Raw genomic sequence first — 25,606 nt, 5'->3', positions numbered from 1 at the left:
TTTATTAAACATTTTTGATCCCATTCATTTTTTGAGAAAAAATTGCCAAAATAAAAATTCATAATTTATCAACAACTCATTTCCGCAAGGTCAGGTTTGTGTGTATGTTATTAACAATTAATAATAAATCAATTATAAAAGTTTCAGACGAATTTGAGAGGAAAGCGTATATACTGCTCAAGCCAAAAACAATTCAATTTTGAATATGAATTTGGATGAGATTAATTTATCCTTTCTTTTTCTTTCTTTTTTTCTTTTTTAAAAAGTCTTTATGAATTATATTTATTAAATAAACTTTTGATAAATATTTCTTTTGTGCATCTTTTTTTTTCCATCATTTCAATTTCTTTTATTTTTTCAATTCTGAAACTGGAATGATTTTTATGAATTCATTTTTTCAAAATGCTTATTAATCTTTCTGATCGTTTTATTTGGAAGAACAAAGGAAAAATTCAACAGACTTGTTATTATTTATCAGAAAGATTTCATTAAACAAAGAAATCAAATTGTGCAAAAGAGTAAATTTAATGAGAATATTTGTGAATCGAAAGCTTTTGAAAATTCTCTTTTGACGCAATTCATCTATTTGCATGAATAGGATATATTTTATGATAAAGAAAACGAGAAGTTCTCACAAAAAAATTTGATCAAAACGACATTTTTTTTTGATTTCAGATTTTTTTCTTTATTGAATGTTTCAGGCATCAAATGGCCTGAATACATGTACCGACGAAGGAAATTGCAATAATAAAAATATGGACATTGAAGAAAGGTATTTTTTGCATTCGATTGACAATTAGTCTGATTTGCTTTTTTAGTTTATTGTCGGCTATTCGAAAGGTTCTCGAGAAATATTCATCAGCAAATGATTCATCAACAAAATCTAACTATCTTCTTGCTGTTTGCACATCAATTGACAATCAAGCAATTAATTGGACAAAAGAAAAACTTCAACGAGTTATTGGTAAAACAGATTACTTTGCAACTCTTGTAATTGATGAGTTTGTTTAATTCTTTGAAAAAATATTAATTAATTGCTTTTCATGAACTTTACTTTTCAGATTTATCGCAAAATTTACTTCATCTGGTCCTTTGATTTTGTCATTTAAACCTCAAACTCTTCAAGAACTTATTCAAGTTCCAACATCAATATATTTGAATACGCTTATATTATTTCTTGTTAAGGTTGAATTATTTTTTGCAAATTTTATTTTCAACTTTGATCAAATAAAATAATGAATAAAGTTTAATTTTTCAAGTCTTGTAATAAGAACTCCCATTGCAGCAAATTTAGCTACACTTTTGTGCCACAGTTTGGCTTTTCCACCAGTACCAAAGGGTCTGCAATTTTTCTCATTTTCTAAAAAAATTTTAAACATTTGATTTGATTATTTCGAATAGATCAATGGAATCTTTTGTGGGAACTGGGGAAAAAACTGAGTGATATTCTTCTCTCTGTTTTAGATGCTTCTCCAGCAGCTGTTTTACTCTTTCTGCAGCAGAATGGAGTCAAAACTCTGTTTTTTGGGCTCAGTACGCACAATGTGTCTGAGCAGAACAAATGCTTTGAGGATGCGATTCATCGTGTCATCAGCACATTGCTGAGCAAATATTGGAGCCTCGCTTTGCTGAAAGACATTGAAGAAAAAGACATTTTGCCCTCGCTTGTGCTGCTGACTGACGAGGCGCGCTTCGAAGGAGCGCCGCCGCTGTTCTTTGTGAAGATGTTTTCTGTCATGCAAGCGCTGTGCCAACTTCCGCACCCTTCGCTCCTCTCTCCCTCTGCTATCGATACACTCAATGCGCAAGCATCAGCACCACTTCAGCCAGCACAGCCTGCACCAAAAGGCAAAGAGAAGGCACACCAGCCTCAAGTTCCAGCGAGTACCAGCGTCCCATCTTCTGTTAATCCCCTTCTGGATGTATTCCTCAACTCCAACGGATTGGAGTGTCTCCATCAGACGATTCTTTCTCTTTCAAAGTTGAGATGGAAAGAAGGTGCATCTTTGGCACCCGCTCCCAAAAATGATTCTCTCTCTTCCTCTTCATGCTCATCTTCGTCATCGTCTTCTCAACCTCTGCTTGAAGCATCCGTTGCACAAACATCATCTCAACAGAACATTTTATCTCAACCAACGCCTCCACAAAACACATCAAAAGCAGCAGATTCAGAGTTATCAACACAAACTGGCTCTTTCTGTGTTCCAGTACCCCCACCGCCTTCTTGTCTGAGCTCTGCTGGTACATCCTGCTTTTATCGCCCGTTTCTCCTCAGCAGCCCCTTTGTCTGCCTCAATGACACAACGCCCTCTGCACGGAAGTCTTTCAGCCCACTCAGCGAGCAAAGATCAGAGCTTGCAGCATTTTGTGCAAATGATTCGATTTCCTTCTCAGCCACTTTGAATTCTCTGCTGACGCCTCTTTTTCTGACTGCTGAGGCTCGCAACTACACAAACATGATGGCGGAGTATCTGTCACTCTCCATTCGCGAACATAAAAAGGGCTCACTTCGAAACAAAGAGGATTCATCTCTCTCTTCATTGGGTCAACAATTAGAGACATCTTCAGATCAAGCAGTGCTCAATCTGTCTGCTGATGAGTGCAGAATGAGCGAAAAGCAGATGCAGTCTCTTTTCAACGAGAACATGACTCATCCACTTATGCAATTTAATCTGCCCTTCTTAAACGTCGAGCGGCGGACTTTCGAAGACGCAAAGGAATCTGTCTTGTTTCTGCTACTGATTCTGTTTGACTTCGTTTCGCGAAACAAGCAAGAGCCACCGCTGAAAGGAGCTGATGGCAAACTTCTGTCTTCTTCATCCTCTTTGTCTTCCTTGCCCACTTTGAAGACAGCCTCTTCTGCCTCCTCAAAGCAGTCTCAGCAGCAGTCCAAACTCTCTTCTCCTTCCCATCCATCGCACGAACAAGAAGTCCCCTTCGCCTCAAATGCTGCAGTCATCCAAATTTTGGTGAGTCTGTTTCTGTCTGCTCCACCGCAGTGCGATTACATCAGGCAATTTGTTCTTTCTGCCTTCTTCCATCTCTTCACAAGGCACCCGTCGACTGTCAACACAATCATCTTCGACCATCCTGTGGCTGCTTTTCTGAATGCCTTCGCTGCTCATTCGCGCTCTTCTCTCAATTCGGTGCGGCTGGCTTCTTCAAACACTTCGAGCTCTTCTTCTGCTGCTCCATCATCGTTTTCATCTCCTTCTTCTTTTGCTTCATCATCCTCTTCTTTGTCATCTTCAACGTCTCAACTTCCATCTTCTTCTGATTCTTCATCAGCCAATCCTCCAACAGCATCTGATCCACTCACCCTCTCTTTGTCTTCACTCACTGAACACACCGTCCCCACTCTTCCTGTCTTTGCCTCGTTGCTTTCTCTTCTTTTCTCCCTCGCCACGCTTCCCCAGCTTTCCTCTCCTTCTCTCCTCATCCAAGAATTCAATGCGCTTTCCTCCATTCTCCACAGCGACGCACCGCCAAGCTATCAGGCGCTGTGCCTCCGCTTCTTTTCGCTCCTTCTTCGGAAGACAGGAGGCGACTATTGTCGAGTGCTGATCCTTTCGTCCTTTGCAGAGAAGGCTGTGGCAGTAGCAGCCTCGCTGTTCACGCTGAGTGCAACTGTTGACTGTGGAGAATTGGAAGTGAGTCAGACGAGAGGAAGAGAAATATGTGATGAAGAAGGTGATGAAGAAAAAGTTGAAAAGAAGATGGAAAAAGAGATTTCTTTATCGGATAAAACGATAGACGAAAAACAAGACAAAGAAAACAATTACACTAGACCAGAAACTGCTGATGATGTCAAAACAAACACAGAAGAAAAACATAACATCAACAAAACTGTTCGAGTCGACGAAACTGTTTGCGATTATGAATGGCTTGAAACTGCTTTGAGTTCTTCTCAAAGAAGCATCGCAAACAGAAAAGTGCTTTCTCTTTTGTTCCCTTCGAATGCAACTAAGTTTTGGGAATACATCAAACAGGCTGATTGTTATTCAACTGAAAACACAAAGCAAAACGAAATGATGAAAAGTGAACAAAAAGAGGGAAACTTTAAATCAGACGAGAAGCAATCATTTGCTTTGCAGTCAGCTTCAGCTTCTTCTTCATCTTCTAGTTTTTCATCATCATCGTCTTTCTCGTCTTCTTCTTATCCTCTTTCCCATCGCTTGTTTGTTGTTCCATCGCTTATGTCCTTCTTCATCTGTCTCTCTTTTGCTCCTTCTCGCCATTTTGAACTCATCCGCTCAAAAATCCTATCAAAGTTGTGGTCTCTTTTTGAAGATCTCAGCAAAACCAGCACTCGAATGGTGTTTGTGCATCCATTCTACAACTTCACCAGTCAACAGGACAAAAAACAGAATGCAAACGTAAATGAACAATCAATCGAATCATTTCATTCACCAAATTCATTCAGACAGTCCAACAACAACGAATCTTCAGAAACAGACTCTTCTCAATTAAATTCAATGAACACTCTGTCTTTGATATCCGAAAGCCATAGGACATATCAATTACATGAGCTATCTCTTCTGTTTCTGCCTGTTCTGAGCACTTGTCTGCAGCCATTGGTGTTCCAGTTTCTTCACTCGTTCATTGCCTGCGATGCCACACGCTCTCATTGCGACATTGTTGTGCTGTATTCACTTGTTCCTGCGTGTGTCGATGTGATATCGTCTTCATTAGACTCAATCTCTTCTCTTCTTTCTCAACAAACTTCTTCTTCTTCTTCTTTTTCTTCTTCTTCAGAGTGTTTTTCTTTCACATCATCGCAAATGCAGCAGATCCAATCACTTGTTCCTTTCTCTCTCTTTTCTCTTCTTCACAATTTGCTCTTTTTCTTATCGTTTTATCTTCTTCGTTCTTCTGCCTCTCAAATCCTTTTTGTTGAAACAGGCGGTTTTTCTGTTCTGCAGAGCTCAATTTTCGAAGTCTGCAATTCTCTGAAGCAAATGCTCAAAATGCCATTCATTTCAAACACACCCCTTTTGGATCTTTCATCACCATCATCATCATTTATTTCTCTATTTGATGTTATTCGTTCTTGCCTCGTTGTTCTTCTGCTTCATTTGCTGTCTGTTCTGTCGCATGCTCTTGTAAGTAACGCTGTCACATCAGCTGCTTTCTGCTCGTCACTTGGCTTTCCACAGCTCTTCCGCTCTCTTTCTGAGTTGTTCTCTTTCTCTGCATTTCATCAACCTCATCTGCTTCCTTCCTGTTTTATACCGCTTTTGAAGAGTTTTTTCCCACTGATCTTGTTTTCAGAGCAAAATTCATTGTCTTCTGGCTTCCAACAAAAGATAAATAAACAACAAAATGAAAGCAATGAAGATAACCTTTCAATTGCTTTGCTTATCAGCAATGCTCTTTGCTGCTTGGCGTGTTCTGTTTGCTCTCCACCAACAGCTCTTCCATGCAACAAATGCAACTATCCTTTGAACATACTCACATGCAATACAGTTTCTGACAATAATATTTCTCAATTGCGCCATTCATCTTCATCTGATTCAATGACTTGCGAGCCATCTTTGTCTCATCCATCTTCCTTTTCTCATGCCAATCACTCAAATGAAGCATATTTAGATAACCCTCACTCTCTCATCCACCACTGGGTGCAGCACGAACTCTCTCTTGAGACAAACAAGTTGTGGTGTGTTGCTGTTGATGAAGTGCAAAGCCACGATTCTTTGTGCCCAACCCGTCTTTCTCCTGCTGTTCTTTCCCAGTCGTGTGTCATTCACGAGCCTCGCTTCATCCAACTTTTACTTCGCTCGCTTTCTCTCTCGCCTTTTGGCCCACTCACTTCTCAAGCTTCATCGTCCTGTCCTGCCACTTCTTCTGCCATTTGCGTGTTTCAAACGCTGTCTCATCTTGTTGGAGTGTCTCAATTGAACGACCCTTCTTTTGCACCAACAGATTTATCACTTGATCTTCTTCATTACTTCCCTCTTTTTCTGTCAGACACAAAGAATTCCTGCTATTCCTCTTTTTTCAGTCTGTTTTCCCGTCTCTTTTTTGCCGAAGGAAATCCTCGCACTGTTCGCACACTGTTTGGAATGCTTTCTCTCTCTGCACGCACTCAAAATTGCATCAAAGCCAATGAAATGCAGCCATCCTCACAAAGCCAATTAGCAAATACTGAATCAAACAACGTGAAAGAAACGAGCAGAAGATCAACTTATGAGTCGCTTCTTTCAACACTTCTTCAGCTTCTGACACAGCAATGCAGCACAATGGAATGCGGAAGCATCAGCAATCTCTTTCCTGTTTGGCACAATTTGTCGTCTCCGTTCATTCACTTCAATCTGTCTAATGGACTCACTGCTCTGATGGAGCTGCCACCAACATTCAACACTCTTTTTGGAAAAGTGGCGATTGACAAAGAAAGACGCTCAACAACAACATCATCTTCTTCATCTGCTTCAGCATCTTCTTCCAACCAGTCATTGAATCTGCCATTGAATTCACCATTCACACCAACTTCTTCCTTTTCCTCTTCTTCTTCCTCCTCTTCTTCTTCCTCTTATGAGCATGTTCCACCCACATGGCCACCAGCCTCACCTGGCTTTACCTTTTCCTGCTGGCTGCGTGTGGATGCCATCGATCCTTCCATTCAATGTGTTCCTCTTCTGTCTGTCGTGGCCAATCTTCCTTTGTATGTCCCTTTCCTCCCTCGCTCTGCCCAGAAGCGCCATTCACACCACCGCCACTCGTTTTCATGTGAGACAAATCCTCTTCTGCCTCCTCAACACCAGCCATCGCAGGCGTCTGCCTCAAACAGCTCTTTTTCTTCGCTCGATTCGTCTTCGTCAGGAAGTTCATTGAATGAAGAGCTTTCAGGTGAAGAAGAGTCACTCAACTCAATTCCAGACGATCTGTTGACTGCCACAAAGACACTCATCACATCTCCTCCTGCAACAAACGTGTGTGTCTGTCTCTATCAAATCGCCCTGCTCCCTTCGTCTTCGTCTCTTTTGATCACAACAGGACATTTCCTCCTCTCCTCGGCCACTACACCATCAGCTCGAAAAGTCCTTTCACCACACAACTTGCCCCTTCAAGCAGTGATTCCTCTTCCAAAAGGCTTCTTCACTTCACACACTCACGTCTGGCACCACATTTCTGTTGTCCACCACATTTCCCCATTTGCTTCTATCTCTTCGTCTTCTTCTTCTATGTCTTCGTCAGACGCGCTGTGTGTTGTGTTTCTTGATGGCTATCCTCTTTCTGTTGTTCCTCTTCTTCCGCCTCAACCGCTCCCTTCCATAACACACGGCTCAACTTCAACTGTCTCTGTGAAAGATCCATTCTTCATCCCCTTCTCATCTTCTGATCGACCAGAAGTTCCTCACAACACATCTGAATGCGACGAAGTGGCTGAGCAGGCAGAAGAATCAGATGCGTTTCCTGCTCACATTCCGTCGCTTTATCAGGTATCGTTCTCTTTGGGGTCATTACATCCTCTTCTTGTCAATAGAAACGGGGTTCAATCTTACCCAACTTGCAGTTTTTCGCTCAGCTCCTCTCTTTTTGTTTCTCTTCCGCTGCATCCTTTCGTCATTCGCGCACTGGCTGGGCTGTCTGAATCACACCACTCTTTTCCCGAAGGATGGACAACACCCTCATCTGCTGCTTCGGCTGTGCTGGACAGCGAAATCTATCCTGTTCGCCCAGCTTCTTTGCTCTTGTCTCCTCTTCCTCCACTTCCCACTTCTTATTCATCTTCTATTAATAATATTAACGTTTCCGCAAACACATCGCATTCATCTTCCACTTCAGCTTCTGCTTCCTCTTCCTCTTCCTCAGCCTTATCGTCTCCACTTGCCTCTCATCTTGCCTTAGATACCATTTCAACCTCGACATCTTCTCTCTCCACTTCGCAAGTTCTGTTGCGCAACTTGTCTTCTGGCTGGTTTCCAGATGCTGCAACCATCCTCGGTGCGAGATCGCTGTTTGGATTGGGTCAGATTCAGGCGCCGTTTCCAATTGACACAACATCGCTGGACTGCGAAGACGATGCAGATGAAGCAGACGAAGCAAATGAAACGAGTTCTGCAGGTGAGAAATCAAATGAAAGAGAGCAGAAGACAAACAATAATTCACAATCAAGTCCAAATGCATCGCTAAAGGTGAAGTATTGGTGGTTAGGAGGAAAGCAGATGCTTGATGATGTTCTCACCACACCATCATTCCAGACCTCAACCAACCCCACATTCAGTCCATCATCTGGCACGCCTCATCTCCTTGGCATTCCCCTCAATCGCTTCTACTTTTTCTTCACTCCTTCTGCTGTCTGCACTGCCAATGAGTCAGGCGATTCTCGTCAAAGTCAGCCGCTCCTCAGATCAATGGCTGTACCATCGACACGCCCTCTTCCTCAGCCAAAGGCCATTCTTCCTCAGTCAGTCATCAACATCAAACAGCAGAAGTCTTCATCTTTCACTTCATCCACCACAACTGCTCCTTCAAACCAATCAGTTTTGCCTCAGTCTCCGCAGACATCTGCCCATCCGCTGTCTCAGCTGCCACATTCATCTCCGTCAGGAACGCCAACACTCACTCGAAGTGCTACGTCTTTGCATACACTCCACATAGACTCTCCGCTAAAGACAAAAGAGAAGCAGTTGGATTCATCTGAGATGGGCACGATTTCATTGCGCTCGAGAACAAACAAGACTCTTCGCACTCCTTCATCCGCTACTCTGCCTATCAACACACTTCTCCCCTTCTGCCGAACACTGCCCTTCAAAATGTTCAGTACCTCTCCTTCTCTTTCCTCTTCTTTGTGTGCTTCCCTCCGCTCAACTGCTGTTCCGCCTCTTCTTCCCTATCAGAACTATTCTCGTTTCCAGCAGTGTGCCTGTGGCAGTTCCCACATCGCCTTGTTCGGCTCTTGCACTCTTCGTCTTTCTGGTTCGTGCTTTTCGTCCAGGCTCCTCTTTGGCAGTCGAGTCACTCCGTCGCAGATGCTCCTTCTTGTTGACTCATCTTCTACTGCTACTGCGTTTTCTCTGGCTCTGCGTGCGTTTCTGGTGACATTCGTTTCTTCGTCTTCGTTCTGCTTAACATCCAAAGCATCTCCTGTTTGGCATCACTTCTCTCACATTCTGAGGCATCACACGGCTGTTCACCCAACTTTTGTATCGTCGAAGCTTCTTCTTCTTGTTTGTGCTGCACTGTGCACAGATAGCAGAGACAGCGGACAGATCGGAAACTTCATTCATCTGTGCAACAATCCGGATGATGTGAAGATGGAAGACTTCTCTCATCACACTCTTATCCACTCTGAGGCATTTGCACTCCTATTCATTGCTGATGGTGCTGTTCATGTGAAGTCAAATGGAACAAACTTATCGGCTTCTTCCTTATCCTCATCCTCTTTCTCCTCCAATGATGATTCTTTCTCTTTGAAAGAGTCACCTGCCCATCGTCAGCTTGACATTTTGTGTGTTATGTGTCACTTGCTTTCTCCAACAAACCCGTCGAGACAGTTCAACCTCGACAGATTCCGCGAGATGGACGCGCTTGTACATATCATCTCCACTCTTCTGCATCGAGTCAATCTGAACAAGCAGCCAAAGCAAGCAGGAAAAGGTAACATCTCCAGCCAGGTTCTATCGCTCGTGTTCTTCACGCTGATTCCGCTTCTCTTGGGACATGTTTGGACGCCTGAGGACATCAAAACATTGGCATCTGTTGTGAGTGCTTCGTTGTGCAGTAGATCGAAAGGCAAAATGTATGTGAATGGAAAGAAAGAAGGAGGAAATGGAAGGCAAGTTGATTGTGCAGATGAAGAAAGAATTGTTGAGCACAAATACAAATATTTCCTTCTTCCCCTTCTTTCTTCTTTGCATCTTTCTGTTTCTCGCTTCTATCAGCAGCTGCAATCGCCTCAATGTTTAGCTTCTCTTCTTGTCTTTTCACAGAACTTTGTTCCGTCGCTGCTTTCAATCATCGCTGAAGATGCCTTTCAGCCTTCGAACCAGGCAAATAAGAATGGACAATCAGACACAGTTGAGTCTGCTGTTCTGACTGTGAAGCTTTTGTCGTTTCAGCTTCTTTGCATTTGCCTTCTCTGCGATTCTTCTTTCTACCACAGCTTCATTCCTCCCCCTCCCGCAAACGCTCATTCAAATACACGTCGAGAGAGTCAACAGAAGGAGAAAGGAAAGATTAATTCGGATTCAGGAAAGCGCGAATTGACACTTGGCATGCTAACACCATCTACCTCTGCTGACTCCTCTGCTTCCATCACACCATCACTTATGTATTTAGCACCACATTTGAAGAAATTGAAGCACATTCCAGCACTTTACACAACACTGTTTGCTCTTCTTCTCAAGCAGCCGTCTCATCTCCTGGCTTCATCAGACATCTGTCCGCACCATTTTAGTTCAGCAAATGGAGAGCTTTCATTTCTGTTTGATGAAATTTCGTTGGGACTCAATTCGCATTCGTCTCTTATTTTCTCTTCAGACGTTGCTTTTTCTCCACTGAACACTTCTGTTCTCTCACTCGTTTTGTATCTTTTGGCTGAGCTTGTTCGAGAAGGAGCGAATGAGACAAAAGCAGAAACGAAGAAGAATGCAAAAAGTATTCAATCAATTGAATGCGCAAATGAAAAAAGCGAGAAATCAGTCTGTTCATCCAATGAGATGATAACAGTTTCTGCGATTTTGTGGGGAAATTGTCTGAATGCTTATTCTTCGGAGGTGCAGAAAAGCTCCAAAATTGACAGAACAAACTTGATTGAAGATGTTGTGGGACTGATTACACTTTTATTTGAAGGGCTTGTGAATGCAATGAAGAAGAACTTGCCTGTTCATGGCGTGCCAATATCATTCACAAGAACACCAACACCTGGAAATGACAATGCAACAGAGGATGAAAGCTCTCAACTCTCCGAAATTCCTCTTCCACCACCGCCTGTTGCATCGGCAGTGGGGCCTTTGCCACCTCCGCCGATCGTCTCAGATGCGCAAGATGTAACATTGTCTGATGTGTCCTATTTCACAGCGAGTGTTATGAGGAGCACAACATTCAACGATGCAACTGTCACGCAGCTGATGTCGAACTATATGAAGCAGATTTATTCAGTTATTTCTCAATTCTTTTTAGCTCCTTTGATTCCAGATGCATCGCTGACTGAAATACTGTTTGCGCCTTTTCAAGCAAGAAGTAATGCAACATCATATTCTACAAATGAAGTGAGCAACACAACTGAAAAACAAGAAGTGTTTAATCCAAACAAAATCAAAGAAAACAATGTGCATTCTGCTGAAGAAGAGAACATAGGCACACGCAAAGTGCTACTATCTGCTTCAAGTTTGAAAGGAATAATTTCGTTGATTCAATCCTCGCTCTGCTTGTCTCTGCGTTTTCCTTCGGCTCTTCCTTCGACTTCTGAGCTATTTCTGGCTCTTGTTTCGTGCATTCCATCAGTTGCTCCCTCAGAAGTGGCATTGATGTTCATTCAGTCAGTCTTATATTATCCTCTTCGATGTCTTCACCACTTATTCGTGTTCAATCGCTTCTCATTCTCTCACATGCACTTTACAATCAGCGCTTCTTCCTCTTCTTTGGCTCATCACTCTTCAACTTCTTCAGAAACTATGCATTTCCTCCTGAATTTGACGTCTTCTTTGGAAATTTCTTTGCCTTTGAAAAAGCAAATTATGCGATGGGTTGGAGAATTTGTCGCTAAAAATCTGAAACAGTTTGGCTTGACTTCAGATGTTTCTTCTTCACAAGAAAATGAGATGAAGAAAAAAACACAGCAAACTGAACAAAAATCTCTTATATACCCAAATTTTGGAGTCAAAGAACCAGCATCTGCACCTCCTCCTCTGCTTTTGCCTCCACATTGTGCATTTTTTGATCCGGTTGAACTGCAATCCACGAAGCTGTTTGAAGCAGTTGTGAAATTCCTTTATGAACTCTCATTTATTCTTCCTTCATCTGACTTGCCAAATCTGACAGAGCCTTGCTATGACATTCTTCTCTCTTTGTGTTCTGCTCTTTATCTCAAAACCCAAAAGGAGCAGAATGCAAGCAGAACATTTCTGCCTGTCTTTCCAGCTGGAATTAATAAGCCCAACACTCTTTTCAAAGATCCACCTTCTTCGGCATCTGGCTCATTCCAGCCAACTTCACATTTGCTTCCGCTCCGATTTGCGAAAGGTAATCTCAGCCAGGAGCAGGATTCACCAGATCTTGTTTTGTTTAACACGTTTCTTTCGATGTTCAAACAACCTGTTCTGCCTGTTGTTCCATCATTTGCTTCTTTTGCTGTTTCAATCAAACAATATCGTGCTGCCTTCTTACCTCTGTCTGTTCCAGAATGCCATCCTTCTTTCCTTTTGTCTTCTTTATTTGCCTTCCCAGCTGTTGTCCTGATTCCTTGTGAATTCCGTCGCATTGTGAAATCTCCTCAGCCACCTCCGTCTGACATCAGCCGCAACAGCTTCGTAAACCAGCAGCGCATGCCACTTTTTACTGGCTCTTCGAAGCAGTCTTCAGAACAACTGGAAGAATCGTACTTTGTCGTGTCTCATCACAGTCACGGGCAGCACTCACAGCCTCCTCGCACGCCTTCTCCCAGGCTCGGCAGATGGGAAGCGTTCGATGTTGAATACGATGAACAATCAGAAAAACATTCATCCAATGAAAAAGTCGAAAGAGAAGAATTGAACAAAGATTATGATGATGATGAAGAATGCGATGGAATTAGCAGCAACGAATACGTTGGCTTTTATCCAATGCACAATTCACAAGAAACATCTGCATTTTATCCTTTTTCATCTCTGAACATTTCACAAGCGATCATGTTGGCAACGCAAGAAGAGAAGAGCCAAAATAACAGAATGTCTTTGTCTGTGACAGTATTCATCTCTATCTTCTCTTCAATTCTCAGAACGATGTTTCATTTTGTAGCCAGCAACGCACGAATCGAAGAAATGTCTCACTTTTTTTCGTTTCTATGTCATTCGCGAATTATCTTTTTCATTCACAAATTCCTCCGATTCAACCAGCTTTTCACTCCAACCGAGCAAGAAAAATTGGCTCAGAAAGAAAGAGAAGCCATCAGAGAAAGGACAAAAAGCGAATCAAAGAAAAGCCGTGGAAGGTTTTCGTTTTTCTTCCGCGAGAAGAAAGAGACAGAGAACAAAGAAAAAGAAGCTGCAACTTTTAATCCAATTTCATTTGTTGCGCAATCTGTTCATTTTACAGATGTTGCACAATCGGTAATGGCACCATTTCTGTTCCCATTGTTCACCACCATTCTTTATGCTTATCTGAAATTGAAGGAGAAAAACTTACCAACTCAAATAACATCTGCATCGGTTGCAGAATCTTCTTCAAAATCTTCAGAGGATCATTCTTCAGATGAATTAAGTGATGCCATTTTCTCTCTTCTCTATCAACTTGTCCGCTCATCAGCAGGTCATTTCCTTCTGGAAACATTCAAGAACGATCAGAACTTTTCTCAGTGGCTGAATCGCTATGGATTTCCCTCTGATCCTGATGCTGAGTACAACATTCTTTCTGAGCAGAACGATTCATTTGGCGATTCATCATACACTTCTTTGACTCCTAGCAACTTTCCTTCACACAGCTCTTCTCCAGTTGGTGAATCTTTATTCCGCACAACTGCCCCTTCTCCATCCACTCCAATTATGAGTCCACATCCTTCTCCGCTGTTGCCGAATGTTTCTTCAAGTCCTCCTCTAGAAACTCTAACTGCCTCAACTTTGTTTCCAACTTCTTCAGCAAAACCTTTTTGGACAGCAGCAGTCAAACTTTATGCTTCTTCATCGTTTATTCTGCATTTTGTGAAGCAATTTCTCCTTCGCTCCCGGCTGAGCACAAAGAACACTGAAGTTGCATTCATATCTGCTGCAGATGAGAGCAAAGTCATCTCTCCTCCACCTCTCACTTACGCTCTATTTCGCTCAACACTGGAAGTGATATTAAGTTGGATGATTAACAATGAAGAGATCGAAGCTAAAGCCAAAATCGATAACCTGATTGCAGATTCACTTGGGCACACAGACATCGAAGAAGCCCTTCCGAATCTTCCCCAAATGATGTATACGACTCAGAACACAGAAAAAGAAGGAGTTCTTCCATTTTCTGCTGAAGTGCTGTCAATTGAATCAAGTCGATTTTTGTTGATGGAACCTCAGCAAAAGGAGAAAGTGGTTCCAACACCAGAAATAGCAGTCACCTATTTACGTTCGCTTAATCAAAACAAAGCAAGATGCTTCAATCTTTCTTCATCTGCACAAACAGCATTGTTGCATTTGCAAGTTGTTTCCACTTCGTCGTTTTATTCGCAACAGCTTCTGTATTATGTTACACGATGCAACGAGATCCACACGACATCACATCAAAGTTGGAACAGATTTGTGTACAATGAGTGCTATTGCGAGAATGGGATATTTGCATTGCCACCCGGAGTCATTGGATCTGCGCTTTATAGAATCAGAGAAAAGCAGCTCATTAATAATTCTTCTGGTACTCTTAATAACAATGATGTGTGCAAAAGACCATTGCATTTCCGAGTCAAAACAACAGCTCAGTTTGATTTATCTCCGCAGATGATTGATTGGATGGCAGATAATAGCACATCTTTGCTTAATGCATCACTTCCCGTTCTAACAAGAATTAGTAGTTCTGAAGGATTTTCACAGGCTTCTCCATTCACTCCACTCTCACTACGTCTTTCATCACGATTTGATAATCTAACGTGGAATGCTCAGCTCCGATGCTTTTTGAAGCTTGTTCAAGAGAAAACAACATTACCCTTGGAGAAGACAACAGCAACGGACAATCTGATGAAGTTGTACGAGGCACTTGGACAGTCTGACGAAGAAGGCATCAAAAGGAAAAGTGGATTCGCATCACTGTCTCCATTGCAGCTCTGCGTTGATATGCGGGTTGTGATGTGCTCTTTGATAAGCACTCTTTCGTTGGTGATGACTCATCCTCTTCCACTTGCCATTGCAAACTGTCATCGACTTGTGAGTGGTATTGAAAGGCAGCATGCGCTTCTTGTTGTCAAACAAGATCGGCTGTTTGTTGTTGATTTTGTGCGCTCATCTCCATCCATCTGGCTGTTCGACACAATACAGCAAGAGATTGATACACAGAACTCTCAAGATGCTGCAGTTGCCCAAAGGAGCATCGCAAGCAATGCAAAAAGATCATTCAGAAACGATGCTCTGAAAGTGCTTTCTTCAGGGCAGATGACTTTACCAAAACCAAAAGTACCAAAAATATATTTGGACATCAAAAGTTTATCTAAAGTTGTGAGATATCATATTGCCAGAATGAAGAAAATTCCTCCATACGAATTTTATCGTCTCTCTCCATTTTCCCCTCTTCTATTTCGTCCTCTTGCACCAAATCCAATTCCATCTTCAATGATAGGCAATCAAGATTACGTGCCCAACGAATCCGAAGAAGTTAATCCGCTTGAAAAAGAAGCTACAATGAACGGCTTGTTAGAAAAGCAAGCTCCGTTGTTTTCATCAATCAGTGGTTGTTCCAGCTGTGCGACAACAGCAGCGTCAGTTGCTGGATCATCTCTTCCACCAGATTGTCGTGGACTTTCATTCCCACCATCGTTTTCATTACCATTTGAATCGATTGTGATGGTGATGAGGAGACGATACGCATTACAGCACGTGGCGTTGGAGATACTCACAACAGAAGGACAGGGGCTGTTCATATTGTTTCCTTCGACAGCCAGTCGCGAGAGAATGTATGGAATTATCTGCCGAGCTGTCTGCGACAATCCGTCAACACATTCGAGGGCTGTGGATGAAGAAGGTGTAGGAGGTATCGGAATTGGTATCGGAGAAGGATTTACTGAAGCATGGGAAGATGAATGGGAAAGAGGGGCATTGGTGGAGAGGAGACATTGGCTGAAGGCCATGAAGAGAAAGAGAGAAGAAGAGCATGGCATGTGCAGTTCATTAAGCCTGTCTGACATTAAAAGTCCAACAACAACAACAACAACTACTACTACTACAAATGTTAAACCGCAACTGAGTCCTCTTGAATCTTCAACGGTATCATATTCAGAGCAAAGACTATCCAGCGAAGTAGAAGCGAAGGCGCAAAAAGATGAAAGAAAGGAAAGCGATGGAGATGAAACCACCAAAAGAGTTTCAATTGATTCAACAACAGATAGTCCAAATACAGCTATTAATTCAAAAGGCGAATTTCAGGTTACTAATGCAAGATTGGATTCTGAAGATTCAACTCATCTTTCAACCGAAGATTCAGAAAAGACTGGAGAAGAACAAGCAATTGAACAAAACGATGAACAGAAATGCGAAGATTGCGTTCCACTTCCCTTGACTGCAACTGGAGAGATGGAGGAATCGTTGTCAATTCGATCTGACTATGACAGGCTTGGCAATGAAGCTGATGATGAAGACGAAGACGAAGAGAAGGAAACGATCGATGAAGATCGACTAGCTGAAGAAAATGAAGAAGAGGAAGATGATGAGAGAGACTATAGCGATGATGAAGGATCAGTCGATGAAGGTTCTGTTCTCGAAGGAGAAGAGCCAAATATGCAAGAAAATGCAAGTAATGAACATCATGATGGAGATAACAAGGGCAATGAAGAAGAAGAAAGAGAGATAGACAAAGCAGAAGTTGAAGATTTCAAGTTTGAACAGACTCAAAAAGAGATTCGACGAATTAGGACAGAATCTGCTTATTCATCCACAACAACCTCATCAGAATCAACAATGTCAGAACAAGAGCCAACCCCGCTTCCCTCTGAAACAACACTCACTCCTTCTCTCAATGCATCTCCTAGTTCTGTGAGTTCTCTTCCTTCTCCTGGTTTCACCATAATCCAAATGCCATCTCCTTTAATGTCGCCTTTGCCAAATTCTGATCTCGCGTCCACTCAATCAAAGCCAAAAACTTCAAAACTGCCAATTCCTTTGCACTTCCCAACAATTGACAGAAAAATTATCAAGCTCCCACCGCGAGACAAGATTCGCATTCCTCTTGTTGTTCACTCGCAGCACTTTCCATCAGACTCAATTGTTGCACCGACCATCGCATCAACACAGCAGACAATCACTTCTCTGAAGTCATTTTCTCCAACATGCACAACACTCACCCTTCCCGAAGCAACACATCTGTGGAGCGAAGGCGTCATCTCCAACTTTGATTATCTTCTGTTCCTAAACACTGCTGCTGGACGAACCTTCTCTGATCTTGGACAGTATCCAATATTCCCTTGGGTTCTCAGTGACTATACATCTACGCAACTTGATCTAAGAGATCCTTGCTCGTACAGAGACCTCTCCAAACCAATGGGAGCACAAACAACAGAAAGGATGAAGACAGCTGCTGAACAATTTGAGACTATTCTCTCATTCAACGATCCTTCAATGGTGCCTTATCATTATGGAACGCATTACAGCACAGAGCTTATTGTGTTGTATTATCTTATTCGTCTTGAGCCTTTCACAACAAAAGCCATCCACCTTCAGGGCGGAAGGTTTGACACAGGCGATCGACTCTTCCATTCAGTTGAGGAAGCTTGGCGCAGTGCAGCTTGTTCGCGACAGCTGAATGACTTGAAGGAACTCATTCCAGAATTCTTCTGCAATCCACACTTTCTCCGCTCACATCTGAAAGCAGGTGAAATTGGGCGAAGATCTGCTCGTGCGCCGTTTGAGTGTGTAAGCAGTGTTTATCCAGAAGAAGGGTCCATCCCTCCTCATGCTTTCCCTTCACCACTTCCTCGGCATTCTGCCTTTTTACGTGGAGAAGCTCTTCACGATGTAGTGTTGCCTCCATGGGCACATGGAAACCCCGACCTGTTCATCAAATTGCACAGACAAGCACTCGAATCACCGTTTGTATCGAGCCATCTCAACGAGTGGATTGACTTAATCTTCGGATACAAACAACGTGGCCCAGCTGCAGAAAAGGCGCTGAATGTATTTCATCCATCGACGTACGGTGGCTGCACAGATTTTTCTGTGAATCAAGACAGAGTTTTACGCCGCTCAGGAAGAAAACAAATAGTCAGTTTTGGGCAGGTTCCGCTTCAACTTTTCCAAACAGCACATCCAAAAAGAAGATTTATGCCTTCGCCGACACTCACATTGGAAGGAGCGAGACGTCTTGTTCCTGTGACAGTCGTCAAAGCTGGTGGTCTTTCAACACACGCACTGCGTAAGATAGAAAGAGTGGAACAGATTCAGGATTTTAGCAGCGATGTTGCTGAGAATGCTGCATTCACTGAAGATATGGCTGCAACGCAGGGTTCGCTTCAACAAGATCCTCAAATGACTTTGGCGAAGGAAAAACCAATTGGACCTTCGTCTGTTATATCTTTAAGTGCATTGTCTCATGTATCAGGAGCATTTGATTCTTCAAGTTCTGATGAGCCAGTGATCCTTCCATCAGATTTCTTGATGCTTGCAAATCAGCGCAAACTTGGCTTCTCTCTTGGATGTGCTTTTACTCAATTCAATGATGAAAACGAAGGAACTGAAATTGTAGCCAAAGAAGAAGATTCAACAACTGTTCCAACATCATTTACCTCTGAAATACCTTCCTTTTTCGAGTCAGATGCCATTTTCCCGTTCCATCCTACTCATCTTCATCGCCAATCTCTTCACACAACAATTCTCCCTGGTGATATGCATATTCCACAAATGGAGTTGGATGCGCCCAACATTTTGCAACACAGAAGCGACAGATTGTTATTTAGAGACTCTTCTCTTTTGTTGGATGCATCGTCGCCTGATTCTTCTCTTCGTCTGTTCGACATTGTTTCTGGCAGAAGGCTTTTGAAATGGGGCGCAGAGGCGTCTCATACGAGATCTCTTTCTTTTGTTGATATTAACACTTCTCTTCCATCCTCATTCGATACTCTGCCAACGTTTCCATCTCTTACTGGTGTTAAATGGCTTGCTCAACCATTTTCTACTCCTTCCACTTTCAACTCTCGAACTTTGTCTCTTTCACACTTTTCTGATGAATCGCCTCTGAATGTGCTGCAAAACATCGATCTGGAGTTGTTCACTTCTCTACGAACGACAATCCCATCTCCAACGAAGTACGACGATCTTTTGAGTTGGACAAATACTCTTCATTCAGTCGAAGTGGACGATTCCTCTCATCTTTCACAAGAGTTGTTGCTTGGTCATCGGTATCATTTAGACCATATGCATCCAACTCAACCTTTACAAGTTCCTGTAAGTGCTTTTCATATAAACTCCCTTCCATTCCCTGTTCCATCAGCATTTTTCTCACGGCCCATCTATTTCTCTCCAGCAGAAGTTGAAGATGATTCGTGCGAATGCAATTTCTTATGTGATATCAGAATACCATCATTAGAAGAACTGAAAAATGAATTACGTGAATTATTTGAACCTGTAATGGATTGTTTTTCATCCCAGCTATCGCATTTCAATGATTCATTGTTACGAAATGCAATCGACATTTGCACAATCGAGCAGCAAAAGCAAGAAATGTCTCCGTTTGATCCTTCTGCACAAATACGCCACATACCACACACTCAGCCAGAGCCACTTGATGGAATGCCTGTTCATCTATCGCTTTCACAGAAAGATCGGAAAAATACAGTAACTGCCACAAGCAGCTCAGCGTCTGTAGAACTGCCTTCTTCTACTTCCTCTCCCATCTGGTCAACACTGTCGTTTATCTTCTCTCTTCCATCTGTTCTGCTCAGCTACATTCACGAACAGATACCAGCCATCGAGAATATCCTGTTTCCACCTTCACTTCGTGCATCAAACTCTGCCACTGCTCCTCTTTTTGATATGAATGCATTCATCCAGCTGAGTTCGTCGTTGCTTCCCTGGGTCTTCAACACTCCTTCATTCTCTCTGTCTTTATCAACTGCATTGCTGAAAGGCTCTACCACACTTAACCATCTATTTGGGAATGATCCAACTTTGGCCCATCGATTTGTGGTGCTTGCACCTAAACATCCAAGAATACTGGTTGCACTCAGAGCAGAGCTGGCTGCTGAGCAACTGAAAAAAGCAAAGGCCAAAGCCAAGGCCAAACCAAAGGCAAAAGCGAAGTCAAAAGCAAAAGCAAAAGCAGCATCTAGAAACGGAGGGCAACTTCCGGATGGCAAACAAAAGAAAGGAAAAGAGCGAAAAGGACCAATTGTTCCTGCAGAAAGATGGGATGAGTATCCGTCTGAAGAGTCAATAGCTTCTTTTAATCCGTTAAGTGGAGTCTGCCCAGATGTGCCTCTCTCAATTCGAACAGGTTCTGGTGCAATTCCTGAAGTAGGCTTTGGAAAGGAAATGTGGCTTGAAATTCAAAAGCTTCTGCAAATTGTGGATGATGAAAAGACTTCGAATGAATTACTTGCTGTGATTGAGAAAGATCCGAAAAGCAAATTCATTTCGACAGCTGCAAATGATCACATTGGAAATGATTTGCCTTCATCTTCGTCTTCTTCTATTCTGATGGATTATGATGATGATGATTTCGCACACGGAACAGTCGTGCTGTTATCAACCAGCAAAGCACCAGCGAGTCACAGACTTCAAAGAGAGAGCGAAGAGCTGCAGAGAATTCGTGACACACTCAATTGGACAGAACAGCAACGGCAGCAATTAAGTCAACAGCACCTTATTGTGAAGGAGATGCTTCCTGCATTTCCTTTGTCTGTTTCACCGCTTAACACTCTCCACTTTGCTTCTGCCGATGAAGACTGTATTATTCGAATCTGGAGACTGAAAGAACACGATCCGACCTCTTTTTCAGAAAATACAGATGCATTCAGGCATTTAACAGAAGGTAAACGACAGATTGGTTGCATTGAGCCTTCAATCAGAGATTATGCGAGGTCTTCGGAACAGCAACAGTCCACACACTTTTCTGCCGCATTGATTGGAGAGTTGAGAGGACACCAGTTCAGGATAAAGAAAGTGGCAATGCACCCAACAATTCCTCTGCTTCTCTCTTGCGATGAAGGAGGTGTAATCATCGCGTGGGACCTTTCCAGGATGTCACTAATCAAAGTCTTTACTATTAATAAAGCACTGCAATCGGACAATCCTTTTGAGGATTTGTTTGAAAACGAAATAATGTTGGATCCGACATTGTGCAACGATGATAACTCATTCAGATCATACAATTTTTCTGTTATAGATGGTGTTTTGGAGCCAAAGCCTGTTCTTCATCCTCTTATTTCATCTCTTTCTTACTTAATTTCAGGAGAATTTGGTTCATCATTGATTTCCGACAACAGTAACTCTCCTTCAAATGAAGAATTACAACTGCAGAAAACTTTCTTCGCAAATCGATCTCCATTTATTGATTCATTCGCACTTTCCTTGCCCCTTAGTCAAAATCCACAGACATCTCTTGTTTCTTTATCATTCTTCACAACTTATTCATCAGTTACATCGTTTATTGCAGTCACAAATACTTCTTTAAATGTGTTTGATGTCAACTCAGAACAAGTTAGTAAACAATCTGATGGCTATTCAGAATTATGCATGCCATTATCGCAATCGTTTTCAACAGCAGGTGTGATTAGCTCTCCAATCGATAGAGATGTTTGCATCGTTACAGCACATTCAGACGGGTCATTACGCTTTATTACACACAAAAGCGGAGGTTGGTCGTGGATGGAAACTCTTTTTAATAGGATTGCTTCGACACAGAAACAGATAAAAAATAACAAAAAGCAACTAACAACTGAAAATGAGATGGACAGCGAAAAAGGAAAAGACAAAAATTCAAATGAAGTTGTTGTCATCGAAAGTGTTCGTAGAACAAAGGCGAATTCTGATGTTCGAGAATTCATAAATACGATTGTCGAATCGATAGTTTCATTTGCTGAGTATATGTACAACGCTTCTGTACATCAAAGCTGTGAGTGCAAAAAAGACGTCCCTTCAGTTCAATATATCAATAATGCTATTAGTACAACAAATCAGCACTTCTTGGATAAAGATGAGCAACTGGCAGAACAATCTGGAACGTTGAGCAAACTGAGGAACCAAGATTCATTGTCTTTGAAGCAATCCCCTGCTTTGCCTGTTGCGTCAGCTTTACAAAACATCCCAACAATTACAAATATAATTCATTTCCCGTTTTATGGTGCATTAGTTGTCGAAAGAAATGATCAAAGTTTTATTACATTTGCTATCAATGAAGATGAAGATGCAGAGCCTGAAGCATCTGAAAACGCGACTTCTTCTTTTCGAGTGAAAGAGGAGATTGACTTATCCGATAGTTTGCTTCCCATTCCTGAGGACGCTTTGCAGACCTCTTTGATGCATCCACGCAGTCATTGGGATCGCGACACTAACGTTGTTGACTGCTTCATCTGTGCAGGGCCAATGGGATTTAAGAGGAAGCATCACTGCAGACGCTGTGGAAGATATGTGTGCTCTCGTTGCTCTCGCCATAAAATTTTGCTTCCGCAGCTTGGCTTTGCATCGAACGTTGTTCGTGTGTGTGATGTTTGCTGCTTTGATGTTCTTCACGGTTCAATCGCTACAATATATCGCATTTCAAACCCTCAAGCAAGATTGTTCGCTTTACTGGAGAAGCAGCTTCTTTTGTGTGCAAAGCAGCAGACTGATGATATTTCTGTTACTCGTTCTCTTATCACATTTGTCAAAGCATTCTGCTCTTCTTCACTTTTCCTCAACAGCCCTTCTCTTCTTCAAGTCTCCCAATCAACTTTGTCCCACCGTTTTCATGTTCAAGCTCCATTTGATACGCTTCCTGAACATCAGTGGGTTAGTCTGCATAATAGCCTTGTTGATATTGAAGAAGTCCTTTCTTCTACTCCTTTCAAAGAAACATTTGCCCTTCCAACTCTGTTTAATATTCTACCTTTATTTTTTGCTCTTCCTCCTGTTAAATCAAATCCTCCTTCCCCATGGGGTACGCTCATGCAATTAATTATAACTCGAATTTCATTGAAAAAGAAGAAATAATTTTTTGTGTTTATTTTGTTTATTTTCTAAATTAGTGATTTTTGTTCACTTTTTTTTCGTTTTGCTGTTTAATAAGTTTCATTACCACTTCAAATTTGTAATATGTTCAAAATCATTAAAGGATGATTTGTTAAAATATTATGAATATTCTTTGTGGGATATTCTTGTTTTATCTATCTCTCTCTCTCTCTCTCTAAAAACTATTTTAAACCCTTCAAAAGCATTTCCAATTTTTGTTCCTTATAAAGCTGTTTTCTTCTCTTTCTACTCAACGGTATTTCGTCAAAAGACCAATAGTATTTATGATAAGTCGGGGTTTGTTTGAATGCGCGTTCTTTCACTCGCGTAATAACCCTCACGTACTTTTCGTGGAGAATTTTTGCAGTGCAAACAGAAGAGGCTTTCAGTGATCTTTTGCTTCTGCAAAATAACGCTTCAGAAAGTGGTGTTATGAAAGGTTGCCCAAATGACTCGCTAAGCGTTCCATATTGTTTGGGCTCATTTTGGTAAGATAATTTTAGAGTCAAATAAGGTAAGATATCATCTTCAGAAATTGTGAAAGAATTCAATTGATTGAATGGAATGTCTTTCTTTGAGAGGACAATTGGTTTTGTGGCTGTGATTCTTTTCAGCTGCAATAGCGGTGGTAAGGAATTAACATGATATTTCTCGTTTAGAGAGCGTGAATCATTCTTTAAATTTGAACGATTAGCCTCAAGGTTTATAAGCTTGTTTTTTTGATTGCTTGAGAATCCTGAATTATCAGCTATTATTGGAAGTCTCTTGCTTTCCATGGTAGGAAAAACTGAATTAATAAGAAAATGTAGTGGTGGGGATAGCAATAACGGACTTCGAGAACTTAAAAGGTGTTGAGAAATTTCAGTGGAATAACATCCAGTTTGCTGAAAAAGAGTGTTTTGTGAATTTTCCTTCGGATAAATTGTTCTAGAATTGACTGGAGTTTCTGAACAAAAATCACTTCTTGATGAAGAGTCTACAAATGTGCTTTCAGAATTGCCTTTCAAAGAAATTGACGAATTTTCTGTTGCAGGGCATTGTTCGATTAATGGCATGATAGTTTCAGTAAGTAATTTGTCCAGTGTAACATCTGATTGAAATAACTTTTGCGAATCGCAACATTTAGCCTCGTTACGCTTTTCGGCTGATTTCTTTTTTTCCTTTGTAATTTTGAGATTGTAGAAATAGCGATCTAAATTGGTCATAGCTTCAAATTGCTCCTTTTTGAAGTTCTTCTTCTGCTTCTTTTGAATCGCTCTTTCAAGAAGATCTCTTTCATCCGCAGTCATCGCACCTTCTGCAGCGTCACTTTTCATCATCTGCAATTCTTCAATTGTCATTTGGTTATATTTCGTTTCAATGGAATCTTCAGTCTTCTTTGTGTCAATTTCTTCCAAATTTTTGTCATCACATTCTTTCCCCTCATCTTCATCTGTTTCCCAGTATTTGCGGGGCCATTCCCCAAAAGTGTTGTAAAACAATTTTGCTTCTTGATACTGCTTGTTTTTGAGTCGAGCCTTGCGTTTTTTCATTGTCTGAGGTGAGTAACTTCCGCTGTATTTTGCAAATTCAGCATCTTCCATCAGCCATTCTCTAATTAACTTGCCCAGCTTCGCATTTTTGATGTCTGTTTGCTTCTCCCCATTGATGTCCAGCTCAACGTCATAGCTGAATTCAACATGCTTCGTGCCGGCTGTCCTCCAAGTGCTGAAGTTCTCCAATAAAAGTGGATCGATTGGTGAATGTGATGATAACACTTCAACAGAAGCGTCTGTAACATCGCCTTTTTCTTCTTTTTGAGCATCTTCCTCTTCAAGCTGTTCTAAATGTTCTGAAGAATTTAGTGAAATTTTGTTGATCGTTGAATTTATTATTGAGATTTGTTCAGTTATCATTTCTTGTGCTGTAATTGGATATGTAGGTGCATAAGGCGGATCAACTTTCTGATCATTTTGTATTTGTTCAAGATATCTTTTCCGTGTTTCGTTAACATCAAAAATCTTTTTCGGTGCGTTTTTCGTTTCATCTTCCTTTGGAATGTCAGTACTGCCAAAATGAGATGTATTTTGAGTCTCGCAAGCGGCTTCTACTAATGAAATAACTTGATTTTTATCCTGCATGGTCAAAGATCTTGCTTCATCATGTTGGGACTCACTTTGCGTTTCTGGCAATTCTGAAATTAAATTTTATGAAAAATATAAGTTTGATAAGCTATTTTTCTTCTACAAACTTAAATCACGATGAAAAGTCGAGGATAAATTTGCGATTTCACTTTCTTTTTTAAATTCAAAAGGAACAGATGAAGCAAATGTTGTTTTTTGTGATTTTAAATGCTTCATTGATGGATTTAGACTGCTGTAAGCATCTTGAAGTAAAATATCGAACAGCAAAAAAATAAAGATAAAAATTCTAGCATTGCAGAGGGGAAATACCTTGACAAGATGATGGAATGTTTCTGCGAAAATGAGTTGAAAAAATATCTTTTTCATCAGAAGCGCTCGAATGAGAATAAAAAGTATTTTGAGAAGGATGATATAAATCTTCGAAAAAGTTTCTTAAAGGAGTGCTTGTATGATTTTGAACCAATTTAAATT

The 25,606-nt window shown here is 41.5% G+C and overlaps 2 protein-coding genes across 2 annotated transcripts; one reads left to right on the top strand and one right to left on the bottom strand.

The window, feature by feature from the left end:
- Nucleotides 1–755: 755 nt before the first annotated feature.
- On the top strand, nucleotides 756–23,168 carry MONOS_6405 (putative WD repeat and FYVE domain-containing protein 3; the record flags this gene model as incomplete). The annotated part of the gene is made up of 6 exons (XM_067876637.1): nucleotides 756–772; nucleotides 819–1,001; nucleotides 1,062–1,185; nucleotides 1,246–1,339; nucleotides 1,402–12,887; nucleotides 13,038–23,168. 6 exons carry the CDS (start codon nucleotides 756–758, stop codon nucleotides 22,992–22,994), a joined length of 21,861 nt encoding a protein of 7,286 aa, XP_067731049.1. The 3' UTR covers nucleotides 22,995–23,168.
- MONOS_6406 (uncharacterized protein) lies at nucleotides 23,048–25,351 on the bottom strand (the record flags this gene model as incomplete). Its single annotated transcript, XM_067876638.1, has 2 exons — nucleotides 23,048–25,185; nucleotides 25,243–25,351. 2 exons carry the CDS (start codon nucleotides 25,349–25,351, stop codon nucleotides 23,195–23,197), a joined length of 2,100 nt encoding a protein of 699 aa, XP_067731048.1. The 3' UTR covers nucleotides 23,048–23,194.
- Nucleotides 25,352–25,606: the final 255 nt, after the last annotated feature.

The sequence above is a fragment of the Monocercomonoides exilis genome (genome assembly GCF_001643675.1).
Source record: "Monocercomonoides exilis strain PA203 chromosome Unknown scaffold12-1864167, whole genome shotgun sequence".
NCBI lineage: Eukaryota > Preaxostyla > Oxymonadida > Polymastigidae > Monocercomonoides > Monocercomonoides exilis.
Note: the sequence above shows the minus strand (reverse complement) of the source record. Positions and strands in the feature narration are given on the sequence as shown.